General features: G+C 37.6%; 1 protein-coding gene across 2 annotated transcripts in view; it reads right to left on the minus strand.

Annotated features, from left to right (window-relative positions):
• LOC120424343 (pyrokinin-1 receptor-like) overlaps positions 1–15,395 on the minus strand; it is a 130,437-nt gene that overhangs the window by 1,841 nt on the left and 113,201 nt on the right. For both annotated transcript variants that reach the window (XM_039588433.2, XM_039588434.2), the window contains 2 exons: positions 8,830–9,154; positions 8,538–8,752 (listed from right to left, as the gene is read on the minus strand). In XM_039588433.2, coding sequence (XP_039444367.1) covers positions 8,538–8,752; positions 8,830–9,154 — 540 coding nt within the window. The remainder of the gene's footprint in view (positions 1–8,537; positions 8,753–8,829; positions 9,155–15,395) is intronic.

Genomic DNA, 15,395 nt, shown 5'->3' on the forward strand with positions numbered 1-15,395 from the left:
AAATTTGGAGAAATATTAGTTTTTGTATTGATGGCAGCCTATGAGCGAAAATGTAATTTTCAGGCATAATTTACTTTTACACCCCAAAATAAAACAGTTATGAATAACTTTGCCAGGGCGCGTCCATAACCAAAGCCACTATAATGGCAGACGTGTATTCAGTAGACACACCTTTCCCCAAAATATGAGCCTGATTGGTTGAAACTACAACTTGTGAGAGCCATTTTCTTATTGTTCCCCGTGTCTCATTGATGACTACTCTACCCTAAGTAGTTTCACGACGGAATTGAAACACCCAAAAAATTATTGTCTCTTGTCACTTGTCGTATTTATTCAACTATGTTTTTTTTAAAAATAATTTTCCCTTCTCTAGGTAAATCCATTATTAGAAATATTCAATGAACTATAGTACAAATCATAGTTGACATGAATCCCACCACCCCCAAATTGCATTGAGAAATAAAAAAATGTGATTTGATAACTAACCAATAAAAACTTATTGAGTTCAAAAACATTGTTTTTGTTGTTGTGTAAACTGCTGTTAAATCAATCTACAATCGTTTGTTTGAGTTTTGCCAAAGAAAATTTAACACGGGAATTTTGGAAAATTTTGCACAATGGTTCTTCCAAAATATTTCCAAATGCCAAATTGATACGGAGGTGAACCATTTTTTTTATGAAATGATAGACCTTTGTTGCTTTGTAAACGGAATATCATGAAAAAAATAACAATATATCCTTGGACATTTTTTTTTTAGTTTTACTTTTTATAATTTCATTTAACTAACCAAACTCTTTGCCTGGTAAAAATCAGTTTTATAAACTTCACTAAATATGTACTATCTGAAAGATTATCAGAAGATTTACTAAGTTAAAAAAAACATTTTGAACGTTCCGTGTAATAAGCTGTCTTAGAATTATGATTCTCATGAACATAGCATTTTTTCAGCGTAAAGGCCGGTATGCTCTTCAAAAGAAAGGGGTTCAAGAAACAGCTTTACGAACGGCAGAACAAAAGAGAGGGAACGTTTTCTTGGGGCTTTTCTCCACCCGCCCTGGCTTACTTTTGCTACCGATGCTGCCCATTTGAATTTTTTCTTGACCGGTTCCTTCCGAAGTGCGTACCTTACATAAAAAATTAATAACCTATTTATGACGTTTCTTGTACTTATACAGCAATTCCATTTCAAAAGAGCATAAACCGAAAAAAAAGTCGAAATCGGCAAAAAATCAACTTTTTCCACTAAAACTGCGATAACATTAAAATTTCAGCGATGACCTATAAGTGTTATGGTACCAAAAGTTGCGTATTTCAATTACGCAAATTATGATACCCAAACATCTATAGGTCATCGCTGAAATTTTAAAGTTTTCGCAGTTTTAGTGGAAAAAGTTGATTTTTTGCCGATTTCGTCATTTTCCCGTTTTTGCGCGTTTTTATTTTCAAAAAATCATATCTCCGAAACGTACGGTTCGACATCGCCAATTTTTTGATATGTTATGTGAAATTTTCCGAGGAATCCGATAAAAATATTTTCAGACATAGGCTCTTTGGTCCAGACACGGTCAAAACGCCATTTTAAGTTTTCATGCGACTTTTTCAAATGTTAAGCTAGATTTTTGAAACTTTTGACTATTTTTCCCAAATAGCCAAACTCATCATCTTTCTTTTGCGTCTAAGACAGCTAAAATCGGATGAAATGGCGCGGAGATATGATTTTTTGAAAAAAGAGGTTTTTGCGAAAAATGACGAAAATTTCCATTTTTCGAACCACGATGTAGGTCACCCTAATGGCTAAACAAAAAAATACGGGTCTAATTATTTTGGCCAAGGAACCCCCAGAAAAAATTTGAGCCCGATCGGAGAACTTTTTTTTCGGTTTAGGCTCTTTTGAAATGGAATTGCTGTATACTAGTTTATCAAAAGGTTTTGTTTCTATTTTTATAACTCGTACATTTAGACTTGGAATTGTCGGTCATAATTTGTGTAAATTTATTGATTTTAAAAATGTTGATTTTATAATTCTTTGGATTATATATTTCATAGACATCTTAAAATTGTCTGGATTACATATTGCATGGAAGCGATTCAGAGATTTTTCTTGTAATTGCTTCCTATTGAATTGAGAAAGGGAGAGCATTACTAACTAACGTATTACTAACAGTACCAGTCGGTCTGACCCTTTTTTGGCAATATTAACCCTCTAAAACCCAACCCCGCCTCTAGACGGTCTTCGATCTAAAAATTCGCCAAAAATCAATTTTCAACCAATTTTTGATCCTTAACTTAACTTAACTCTTAAAATTTTAGAATAGTTTAGGGCTGGAAATTTAACTTTAGGATAGGAGGGTGTAGAGTAAGCCAAATACTACCAAAAACGAACATAAACTAAACAAGATAAATGCAAATTAAAATAATAAAATTAAAGCAAGAAAAACATAAAACAAGAGAATTACATTTTTTTGTAGTTGCAAAAATGACAACAAAAGTTGCTCAAACAGACCTCCTGAACACGGGAAAAAAAACATCGAAAAAAATTGGGCAGAAGAGGGTTAATGATTGTCGTACATCCAAGAACACCAGATGATATAACATAACCACTAAAGTGAGCAGGCCGTTGTGTAAAACCGCAACTGTGAATGGATAAAAATTCTCTTGATAATTCTTAATTTTAATTCCACGTTGATCTCATTCGTGTAAATAAAACGAGCTGTAATAATCTCTTTGGACCTATTTCTTACGTGCTTGATTTATCAAATCTTTAATGAACCCAACTCTAACCCCAGAAAAAAGAGTGAGTCTTTCCAACGTCGTTCACCAGTAAGATTTATCGCATCCTGACCCCAAATGACGCTGTAAACATTGATAGCTGCCAACACTGTACGACATGTGCCCCTCCCAAAAATACCAATCAATTCCAGTGAACTGATCAAATTTTCATAATTTCAACGATTTGGGGTTTTCGACCAGAACACAGTACCCTCTGATGAATTCTGCGTAAATTTGGCTCAAGTGGACCTCCCTTCGAGCTGTTTCGTGAGGGAGAGTGTCCCCCATGGGTCGTTAACCGGTCCACACCATCATGTCTGTATGGTCGGCGACGAACGAGTTCCTCGTGCGGTGCGAACCTTTATGAGACTTTCGTGGAAATATAAGCAGATGATGGTGACTAAACTTTTGAACTGGGCTGGAAATAACGACGGAAAAATGGAAATTGTTCAGGTTACGTGATTTGCAGGTCAATATAGGCCAGTGAGGGTCGATTTCAAAGTTTGAATGGTTTGGTCGCAGTAATATTTTGGATGATTTTATTCAATAAGATTAGCTAACATAATTCACAAAACGTTTGTCATGAAAGTTTCAATGTGATTTTAAACTGTACGAAAAGTTGTCACTTCAATGTTTGCTTGGCTCATTAACCTAAAACGATAATGAAGTCGTTCTTCCCAAGGTACTGATTTAGAACATGTCGTCTTCAAACAACAGCGCTCCAGCATACTAAAAAGACATCCAATGCTGTTCCAAGATCATCAAAATCATAACAAAACAAGCGTCGTTTGAGTATGCCGAAATATTTCCATGATAGCGATTATTATGCTGATTAGAATGCTAATGAGGGAGGAGTTTTACTTGAGTTCTCCGATTGTGGCAAATGTGGTAAATATTTTCCGAGCAATCCCTTTTTCATAACATTTTTGGAACACTTTAAACAAAACATGAAACAGAGAAAAAGGTCCCTTCGGCTTCTTAAAGCTTGGTCACACAAGGGTGAGCAAAAAGGCCACAAGGAAGTTGGGCGGCTTTCCAAATCTAAGGGGTGTGTGCAGACAAAAGTTGGTCAATCGAAACTGGCAACAATGCTTGAAAAGAAGCTTTTGCTGGTTCGTTGGTTAAGGGCTGAGCATTAATCAGGAGTAAAGTACACCAAAACTTTGCCTCAGGTTTTCTATGGATGAAAATTCGTTATTTTCATTATCGGTTTAAGTAAGTATTAGTTATATGTAACACAAAAAGTGATGTTTCATGAGTTCTTTTTTTTTTGAGTATCTCAAACTTGATTATAATCATCAAAAACTGTACTTAACGAAAAAAACGTAAGTGAAAACGCATTCTTGAAAAAATAAAAAATAAATCATTTGGTCAAGTTTACTAGTCGGCCTTACCAGTTCAGTGAATTATGGTGACATTTATTGCTAGCTATCTGTGTTAAAGTGTCCAAAAGTCGGGATGTCAGTTCTACGCACGCGTGTCCTCTTTGTGCCAGAATTTTACACTTGCCATGCGTTATAGCGGATGGCCAGACATTAATCAAAGGATAAAATTTACAGGATAAATTAAGCCGCATTTTTCGCGGAACCAACTTTCCATTACACACCAATGCAAGTGTTCTGTGGTGGTGTTTAATGGGACTGTTTTTCGAGGTTGATCCCGTAAGTGGTTGCACCCTTACCAAAAATCATGATTTTTTGAGTTCCAAATCCCACTTTTCATACGAATTTTTCAGTCAACCCATATAACCATTTTTATGGTTGTAGTACCTGAACTCAAAAAATCGTATGAAAAGTGGGTTTTGGAACGGGACCATCCATAAACCACGTGGACACTGTAGGGGGGGGGGGGAGTAAGGCGATTGTCCACGATCCATACAAAAAAGGTTTTTTTTGTATGGACAATTGTCCACGAGGGGGGGGGGGGTTCGAGATTCCCAAAAAAGTGTCCACGTGGTTTATGGATGGTCCCAACTCAAAAAATCATGATTTTTGGTAAGGGTGTGGCAATTTATTTTGGTGAGCTTTTTGATGGTAAGTTAAACTCAGATTATTACTTTTAAATATAGAAATTTAAGTTTTTAGCACCTTTAACAATATTTTCTTTAAAAAAATAGCATTTTTCCAAAGAATCGATGGATGGATATTTAACTTTTGCTATCAGCTCACCATCAGCCCGGAGGGGAAACAAACACCACATCGACAATGCGTGGGAACGAGATACTCACACATAATAACAACAACAAAAAGGCTGGTCCATTGAGAGATTTCCGCATCACATTTCACCCCCCAGGCAAGCAGCGTTTGGTTCCTGATTTTTGGGAAGCCCGAGACCGTCTGGCAGTGATAAATAATATCCTTCATTAAATTGTGCCATAAATATGGTACTTTCGATTTCCCCATTATCAGACGTAATCTTCATAAATTCAGTGCCAACAGTGTGTGTGTGTGTGTGTGTGTGTGTGTGTGTGTGTGTGTGTGTGTGTGTGTGTGTGTGTGTGTGTGTGTGTGTGTGTGTCGGAACCATGAAGATGGATGCCATATTGTTTTGCACTTCGGGCTTTGACTTTGTCCCCCCTTTCGATGAGATACGAATCATTACCGTTTAATGTTATTGTGGGGTGACAGTTCGAGTTTATCTTTCAGAACCTACACGCGTGAAATGAAGTTTGAGGGGAGAAAAATGTGAACAATCTGTCTCAACTTTTACGATACATAAGCTAAAGATACATATTCTTTTTGATGACTATTAGTTGTTAATATAAATGTTTACACAAAGTTAGTTTCAGCCACGGCTACTGCAGACGTTACGGATTTTCCTGGATCATATCAAAATGCTCCTGTTAAATGTAACCGGCATAACATTCCGTTTGAAATCCAGTGAGATATGACTATTTCTCGGAACAAATCCTGGCTATGGTCAATTCTTGATTTTAATTTTAATTTAAATCAGACTATTTCGGTGAAATCTGACACAAATTTTAGAAGAAATGATATTCAAATTTAATATAAGAAATACAAAAAAAAACAAAAAAAATCTGACCGCTGTCATGTCATGTCATGCGATGGCTCAAACTTGACATTTTTCAATGAGCAAGCTATTTGAGTAGGCAAAATGGCTCTATGACTTAAGTGACCACACGGTAGCCACTGTAAGAACCATCTGAACCTCCGGACAATGGCTCCGGAAGGATGTATTGTTTTGTAGTTAGAAGATGTTGCGTTTTTTTTTGATAATTTTTGTGATAAGGTCAAAGGAGCTTCTGAGAGGTTCCAAAATAGGCCAGAATAGAAAATTTTTCAAATCTTGTATATAAAAGCATCATTAAGAATAATCATGGAGTTAAATCCATCGCTAGAGGAATTCCGATTGAAATAACGAATTACCCAGAAACCTGCTTCTGCTTTTTAAGGGTTATGGGCATATTTCATCGGATTTTCGTCGAATTTTTATACATTCGGCTGGATATTAGTTAGTAACATTGAGTGACTATAATTTATTTCTGATGTTCCGATTAAAAAAAAAAAACTATTTTTTCTTTTACTCGTAGCTTTGTACATATTAGACCAAATTGATATCTTCTGATAGCATTGAATATAAAATTGCCCAAAGGAATGCGATAAAAATAAAATGTTAACCCTTAAATGCCTCATAAAACTATTTTTTTCAATTTTGATTTTAAGCGTTGTTTTGGCCGACCCGCAATTTTTTTAAAAATATTTTTCATTTTGTCACCATTAACAAATCACGGTGCGTAAGAAGGGGATTATTATGCAACTTGCATGCACCTCGGAAATTCTTTCTGGAGGTTGTTGGTGGGACTTTTCTGAGTCGGAAAAATCGATTCCCAATATATTTTATCGGTGAAAACTGATTTTATCTCGATTTTAAGTTAAAAACTAACTTAATCCACTTATTTGGTTGATGCCTTCCTCACTACTTCTTAAAAAATGAGCCGGATTTTTCATCTGAATTATTAATTCATTGGAATAATCATAACTATCATAACTTAAACTGGGTTGCCAGATTCAGACTCGTTTGGAAGGTCTATCGATTAGCTTTCGAAAAAGAGTCGGTTGATGGATTCGACAATTGTTTACAAACAAATAAGGGAGCTTTAAAAAAGTACATAAATATCACATAAGTGGTCATAACTTTAGACAGGGTTGGCAAATCTTCAATGTTTTGGACACGTTGGAAAAGTCTTTCACTTAGCTATCTACACCCAACCGGTGGTCGCATGATTGTGATGCATGGCGGCATGAAAGTATATCAGAATCTGTATGAAATCTGTCCTCATGCATTTTATGCGATATAGGGGTATGACATTTTTGCCCGTTACCGACAATTATCGACATTACCGACGGCTTTTTGGTTGTATTTCACAAAAAAAAACCTATTAACAGAACGAGGATTGAACCACCAACTTCTTGATTGTTGATCCGACACGCTACCACCGCACCATGGACGCTTGATGAAATGTGAGTGAAAGAGCACCAACATATTCTTCTCTTTGGGGTGTTGCTCGGGAACGGGCCAGCATTATATGTGTTGGTGAGAACTGCAGATCGCTGAAATGTTTACACGCGGGCAAAAATGATCTACGGGCTTGCTGCAAAAAATGTTATAAAATGTGACATTTTCTGCAGCAAATCCACTGTTGCAGATTTTGAGATATATATTTGTTTTGGGTGTAACGATGTGTAACATGATGGTATTTGAATCAGTTTCTGGCCATTTATCTGACATCCGAATATATTAGGAAACACATTTTTAAACATAACTTTTGAACTACTTAATTTGTGTAAAACTCGATCTATGGGACCCTAAACCAAGTCGAATGCAACCGGTTTGGGTCAAATCGGTTCAGCCAGTGCCGAGAAACATGAGCTAGTTTGTTGGTCACATACATACATACACACACACATACACACACACATACACACACACTCATACAAAGGCATTTGTTCAGTTTTCGATTCTGAGTCTATATGTACACATGAAGGTGGGTCTACAAACTTCTTATGAAAAGTTAATTTTTTGAGCAGGATTATAGACTTACCTCAGTGAGGAAGGCAAAACTCTAATATATCGTCAAGATATCAATTTGTAGTTCCAAAAATATTTTCCTGCACAGCACATCTTGAATCGATCCATAACAGTGGCCACATTTTTTTTTATTTGCTTTAGTAAATAAACTGTCATGTTCAAATACAAAAAATAAAGTTGTAGCATTGTTCCAAACAATATGACGAACATTTTTGCAGAAAAAATCCATTTTCGGTAAAGTTATGTCTATTTTAGTGGGAAAAATGCCGCCAATTTTAAAAAATTCATATTATAAATAGCTACCAAGATCACGAATATATTAACTTTTAGATAATTTAAAAGGTGGCAAAATCAAGTTAAGATAAGTTTATTTTTTGTAGAATTTCGAGAGTTATATAAACTCTTATACTTAGTAATTAGTAAACTTTATAATCCTTCACTTCATTTTTTTCAATCAGTAAAGAAGTACAAACTTTGTTTGCACGATTTTTGCAGTTAAAAGTGGCAAAATGTTTGGCATGAGTTTCTGAACAAAACGTAGTACCAGGTTTCTGTCGAACTTTAAATTGTTTGCATGTTTCATCACAAAATGTGCATAGTGATCAAGGGGTGTACAAACTTATTTTACGTACTGTAAATAAAACACATTAAAAACAATCTTGGTTATAATGCCTACAAGGAATTCTACATAATTTAAACCCCTTCTAGACACACTCACCCTAGAAGCATCGCGAAACTTGTGGCTCATGATGTGGTAAAGCAGCGGGTTGATACACGTCGACAGGAAGTACAGGATGCCGGAAATGTACGTCAGCACCGTGTAGCTGTCGAAGAAGAACTGGTTGTTGGTGTTGGTGACGTTCCCGTACACGGCCATCAGCCGCTGGGCGTGGAACGGTGCCCAGCAGAAGAAGAACGTCGCCACGACGGCCACTGAAATAATCCGTTTGGAGAGACAGAGCTTTAGGATGTTTACTTTACCAATGTTTACCCTTGATAGAGACTCTTACCAAGCATTCGAATGACCCTCGTCTGGCCAGAAACCGCCCGGTGGCCACCCATTCCGGAAGCGGTCATCCCGTCACTGCATCCACCACCACCTCCGCCTCCACCGGCAGTGGCGCCACCCAGCGTCGTTGCACCGTGATGACCTCCGCCGCCACCACCACCACCACAGCCGGCTCCGTGACCTTGCCGTTTGACGCCCTGCAGCAATTTGCTCTTCCGCAGCTTGATTCCGATCAGGACGTACAGCACGGCGATGACCGTCATCGGGCCGACGAAAAACAGGAAGCTGGACACCTCGAAGGCGTGTGCAAAGTGATGGTTTTTGAACTGTGGACGAAGCCGAGAGCGGAGATTGAATTTCATTAAAACTTTTGCCCTTTCATTTTCAGATATCGTGTCCGTGTGAGCTGCCCGTGCTGGAAATCTGTGCGTGGTCAGGACACTTTTATCTGCTGCTGATGAAAGAGGATTATTTGCTGCGATAGCAGCTGGGGTGTGAGGGAATAAACCGTGTTTACGTGCAAAGTACAACTTTTTTTTTACGGGAAGTTGTACTTGGTTCCGGCGGACCATGTTGTGTAGGATATAGAATCTATATTATAGAGTGACCTTTTTGGTTGGTTCTCATCTGTAGCTGACCGACATGGAAGTTTAATTGGACAGAGATGCGGAAAAACCTTGTGTTTTTTTGCTGGTTAGTTTTTTATTTAGGCTTCTAGGAAAAAATATTAAAATTTTACAGATGCTTTGGACGAAAATCGAGATTCTTGCTTGTTTTGATGGTATTAACAGTCCCACCAAGTTTGAACTTGATCAGAAAACTTTGATTTCAATTTTGATTAAGGCAGAATAATCCATATCGTGTAAGATACAATTCAATTATGATGTCAAAATAGACAAATTATAGGTATTTTTTTAGCTTTTCGTAAGTTTCTTAATATCATAAAATAATTTTAAATGCGAAAAATTGGAGAAAAGTCGAAAAATGCATAATCCAAAAGTTACTCGGAAACAAAAACTAAATGTTTGAAGGTTTGGCTTGAGAAACCATCATCCAATGCATTTTTAGGTGCGATTTTGGCACACCAAAAAAAAATCATAAATAATGTCACCCCAGCCACGATGTCACATTAATGACGTTGGCGCATTTCTCTGCATTATTTTGGTTTTTGCTCTAACCCTTCGCAATAACACCCGGTGTGCGTGTGCCCTTGCAACGGAAGGATTAGTGAGCGTGAGGCGAGGAGGACGTTAAAACCTTTTCACGGTTCGTGACTCCGTTGACAGCATCCGCCGCCGCCGCCACCGTGAAACTGACGGCCAACAGCGCTGTCAAGGTCGTATAAATGTTTACGTGCCCCTTTTTCCAATCTTTACGCAGCCAGTCGTCGGCGTGGGGGATGTCATTTATGGAGCAACTTCTGGAAAGAGCTTATCCGTTTTTTCAATAGCTCAGATTTCTCTAAACAAAAAAGTCTTTCAAAATTATTAATTTTAATCGATCAATTCGATACACCCTTTTCAAAAACCTGTCCCAGATTCGTTAGTTAGCTGTGGAAAGAACCTCGCAGGGTGGACATAATCCCTGATCCCTTGGGCAATAATCACGTGGGGTTTGGCCCGAGCGCCAACTTGACCGTAGTAAAACCACGGACTTGCGGGAAATCAACGATTGAACGATAAATTGAACGATTTTCTGTCACAAAGGGTCGGTGGAGAAGCATGGTGGTGGTGACGGTGTTATTGGGTTCTTTAGAGGCGCTGTTTTTTTTCTCTCGCTCGCGAGTGAGTTGGTGAATGGTTACCGGGGGAAATAAAAGATAAATTGAGAGGAACATCCTGATAGTAGAAGAATTGACAGAAAGAAGAGCTTGTTTGCCGTAATGATGGCGGATTATATTCTAGTTTGCCAGATATTAAATCAAAACATGTGACATTGTAACACTTTGTTTGCTTGGAAAGTCTAAGGTTTCCAGAAAAGTGTCCAAGTAGTTTCGGGATGGTCAGGTGGTTTTCGAGAAGGCAATACATAAAATGAAAATTCCTTCCAGATTTGTCATGAGATCCATTTATGGTTAGGAGTGAGGAAGGCACCAAACGAATTAGTGTTCTTTAGAAAATACTAAAGTTTGCAAAAAAGCCGGAGTCGGAATCGCTTAATTTTCAACAGCAGTGGGAGCTGGCAGTACTAATTTTTTTAAGAGCTTTAAAAGGTGCCTGACTCCGCAGCCCTGTATAAGACATAGTGAGAAACTTAATTTAAAATTAATGCTTGTAATTCATACCATTCTGAAAAATATGTTTACAAATTACGCGTTTACCCTTCCTGCTATCATGTCCTCTAGTCAAGGCATAATATCACATGCTGAGGTGTAATTGAGCTAAAATGCAATTACTTATATTTTCCTGCAGCCATTCTTGTCGCGGCATGGCAGTTTTTATGAAGACGCTGATGAGCATCATGTAAGTTAAATTTCTGAGTAACAAAGGGTAGTGGCATTATGTAGCATCGTGATAAACGTAATTGTTTCTAGACGGCTCCACAAAGTGTTATCAAGTTTTGTAGGAAATTCTCAAAAAGAGGGATATGAAATTTTGTATACTTTATTTACAGTTTAACATGTTCAGAGGTACAATAGAGCGTAAATGTGTTGATATAAAAAGGACCATCGAGAGCGAGAGGTATCAAATTATAGACCAAAAAAATTTAAGCATGATATATTTATATCAAGAAGATCGACAGCTAGAGAATCTATTGTATTTATCTGGGTGTAAATCTCCTCTATCTTAATGTTGCTTCATATACTTCGACTCTTTTTCCTTCTTTCCTCTATATTTTCTCATGCTTGCTTGGTCCCTTGGGTTCTGTGTATTTATTTTAAAAATCTCCTCCAGTTAGCAAGGAAGCGGGAGTTCAGCGATTGTCCACGCTTCATATAAAAAAATATTTGTTTTGTATAGAAATTGTCCACGAGGGGGAGAGGGAGCGGGGGATCTGAGGTTTCATAAAAGTGTGCCGCCAATTCACACGAATTCGGAGCAAGTTGCCCCGACCCCTCTTCGATTTGCCTGAAACTCTGTCCTAAGGGGTTTTGTATCTCATCGCGAATCCGAGCTCCATTTTTAGATGTCTCGTTACGTTGGGGTTGTACGTCCATTTTTGAACATTCAAAAAATACGCGTTTTTCAATTATTTGCTGCTTGAAATGGTGACAATTTGGAAATTTGGTTACAAAGGGACTTTTATGGAGAACTGGATTGGGTAACATACTCAGACATCAAAAATAACGTACGAAGATTTCATCGAAAAAAAAAATAATATTTTTTAAATGTAAGCTTGACCTACTCCGACTGTTGGCAACACTCAAAGAAGTCCAGAATAACCAAAAACTAGTTCTTGTCAAATCCTAGCGGTAAATTGATTTATTTAGAGTTTTGTTTTCAATTGATTTACTTAGTTTTGTCAGAGCCTACAGAGATAATTTTTTGAAAAATATTGACAGAACTCTAAAACATAGCTGTGTTCAAACAATTTGAGTTAAGGTCTAAATCCAAATCACCAAGCTCGCAATTATTTTTCCAACAGCTGTTTCCAAAAACCACACCATTTTTTAAATTATATCGCACAATAAAGACTTCGGGAGTGCCCCCAGAGAAAAACAAAAAAAAAACGTTCCATCTAACTAGAGCATAATATACACTTTGGTCAGAAAATCATGCTGGCTGAACAAGATACAGAAAAAAGCTCCCTTTTCCACCCCAACTGGAATGGGGTTAAAGAGAAAATGAAATTGAGAAGGATGAAAAAAAATCAAACAGCCGGCAAATATTTTCATACGCGTCCTGTTCGGCGCCGGTTGGCACAACCTCTGAGAAAATTGTATCACAGTTTCGATTCTACACACAAAAGTACCTACCTCCCCACAACAGGGATCCCACGGGCGTTTCTGTCCAATTTGGCCAGGTCGTAAAACATGGCTGACAAAGGGGAGAAGAGGCTTTGAACGGAACAAACCAAATGGTTTTCATAAAAAATAACAGTGCTGAAAAGTTCATTTAAATACTTTTGTGAGTGCTGAAAAGTTGTACCGAAAAGTTACAGTTGAGCAGTTCTCTACGAAATCGGCCTTTTTTCTTAGTTTTAATTTTTGTATTTTTTAATCCGGCTGGTGCCTTCGGTATGCCCAAAGAAGCCATTTTGCATCATTAGTTTGTCCATATAATTTTCCCTACAAATTTGGCAGCTGTCCATACAAAAATCATATATGAAAGTTCAAAAATCTGTATCCTTTGAAGGAATTTTTTGATCGATTTGGTGTCTTGGACAAAGTTGTAGGTATGGATATGGACTACTCTGAAAAAAATGATACACGCTAAAAAATTTTGGTGATTTTTTATTTAACTTTTTGTCACTAAAAATTGATTTGCAAAAACACTATTTTTAATTTTTTTCATGTTTTGATATGTTTTAGAGGACATAAAATGCCAACTTTTTAGAAATTTCCAGGTGTGTGTGTGTGTGTGTGCAACCAACCAAACGGGACCACGCGGTCGCTTCTTACAAATTAAGTTGTTTCCATGTATTTTTAGATCTACATTATATACATGCAAATAACTCGCATAGGCATTTGGAGGGTGTTAGCTCTGCCGAGCTTCAGTGACCCATTTCTACGCTGGCTAGCCGAACGCGAGGTACCTCAGCTTTTATCGACAAGCCCCGCCCTGAAGAACGTTCGAACCAATCGGGTTCAAACGTTATTTAGAACTTCCGAACCCTTGTCAAATGGACAAGGACCCAGCGCGTATATAGTTTGATAGTAACAGTATTCCTAATTCCAGACGTCGCTCACCAAGCCGTGATGGCCTAGTGGTTAGCATTTTTGCTTACCAATCCAAAGGACGGGGGATCGAACCCCGACTCGGGCGACTATGATTTTTCGTTCATGTTCAGAGTTTCAAGATTAATATTTCCTATACTTTCTCGTTGGGAGCAGATGGGAATCGAACCCAGGACCATTCGCTTAGAAAACGAACACCGTAACCAGTCAGCCACGGCCGCTCCTCAACTTTTTAGAAATTTCCAGGTTGTGCAAAAACCTTTGACCGAGTTATGAATTTTTTTTAACCAATACAGATTTTTTCAAAAAATCGAAATACTGGTCGCAAAAATTTTTCAACTTCATTTTTGGATATAAAATCGAATTTGCAATCAAAAAGTACTTCAGTGAAATTTTCATAAAGTGCACCGTTTTCAAGTTACAGCCATTTTTAAGTAACTTTTTTGAAAACAGTCTCAGTTATTCATTTTTTTAAATTAGCACCCATGTTTGCCCACTCTTGAAAAAAATATTTTTGAAAAGCTGAGAAAATTCTCTATATTTTGCTTTATTGGACATTGTTGATATGATCCTTAGTTGCTGATTTTCTCAGCTTTTCAAAAGTATTTTTTTCGAATGTGGGCAAACATGGGCACTAATTTAAAAAAATGAAAAACTTCGACTATTTTCAAAAAAATCACCTAAAAATGGATTTAACTTGAAAACGGTGCACTTTATCAAAATTTCACTAAAGTACTTTTTGATTGCAAATTTGAGTTTACATCATTTTTGTATGGACAGCTGCCAAATTTGTATGGAAAATTATATGGACAAACTAATGATGCAAAATGACTTCTTTGGGCATACCGAAAGCACCAAAAAAGTTTCAGCCGGATTAAAAAATACAAAAAAATCGAATGACCGAAATCTCAGAGAATTGCTCTGTTGGTAAAAATTTACGATACGTACTGACAAAAAACACCATTTTAAAATTTGTCGCACAACTTCTAATTAGTTTTAAAAATGACAAAATGACATTTTAAACGAGTGTCCCCTATGCCACCATATGCTTCTGGCTGCAATCTTTCGTCCAAGCATCGACCAGTGCTTTCCATGAAGTGCTTCGGATGATAATAACGCCCGAGGGTGGGCCGGCCCGTTGAAGGGTACTTCTCTGTACCCGAAACTTCAAAGCTGCTGCCACCTGGCGGAGGGTTGATCTTTTTTTTCCTTCTTCTTGTTGCCTTCAGGTGCACCCAGCTGGCCCGTTGCGAGAGGGCGGTGAAAGAGAGACACCATAAAACAGCGATAAAATAAAATTTATATGACATTTTGGATAATTGATTGTTGCAACTAGCTTGCCGGGGTGGATGCCGTCGCCATCGGTGGAGTCTGAGTGAAACTTTGTTATGAGGACTAACTTACTATGACGGGGGAGTTTTGGCAAAATAGGAATTTGAATGTATAACTTGTAATCGAATTTCAATTGATAACATGTAAAAGACAATACCAAGAAGTGTAGTTTTTATGACCAAAAGTTCACAAATCAACAAACAAGAAGCTGACCCAATCTTCCAGATGGGAACAAACGAGCCAATGATTTATGCGAATTACATTAACATCATCTGCTGCCTCCACTGTTCCCGATCGTACTGCATGCATTCAATGATTTATGATGCTTGACAGTGACCACGTGCCTTGCAAAAATCGGGGAAAGCACGTGCGGCGATTACAGTGTTATGTTAAGTGGG

Source organism: Culex pipiens, chromosome 1 (genome assembly GCF_016801865.2).
Source record: "Culex pipiens pallens isolate TS chromosome 1, TS_CPP_V2, whole genome shotgun sequence".
Taxonomy (NCBI): domain Eukaryota; kingdom Metazoa; phylum Arthropoda; class Insecta; order Diptera; family Culicidae; genus Culex; species Culex pipiens.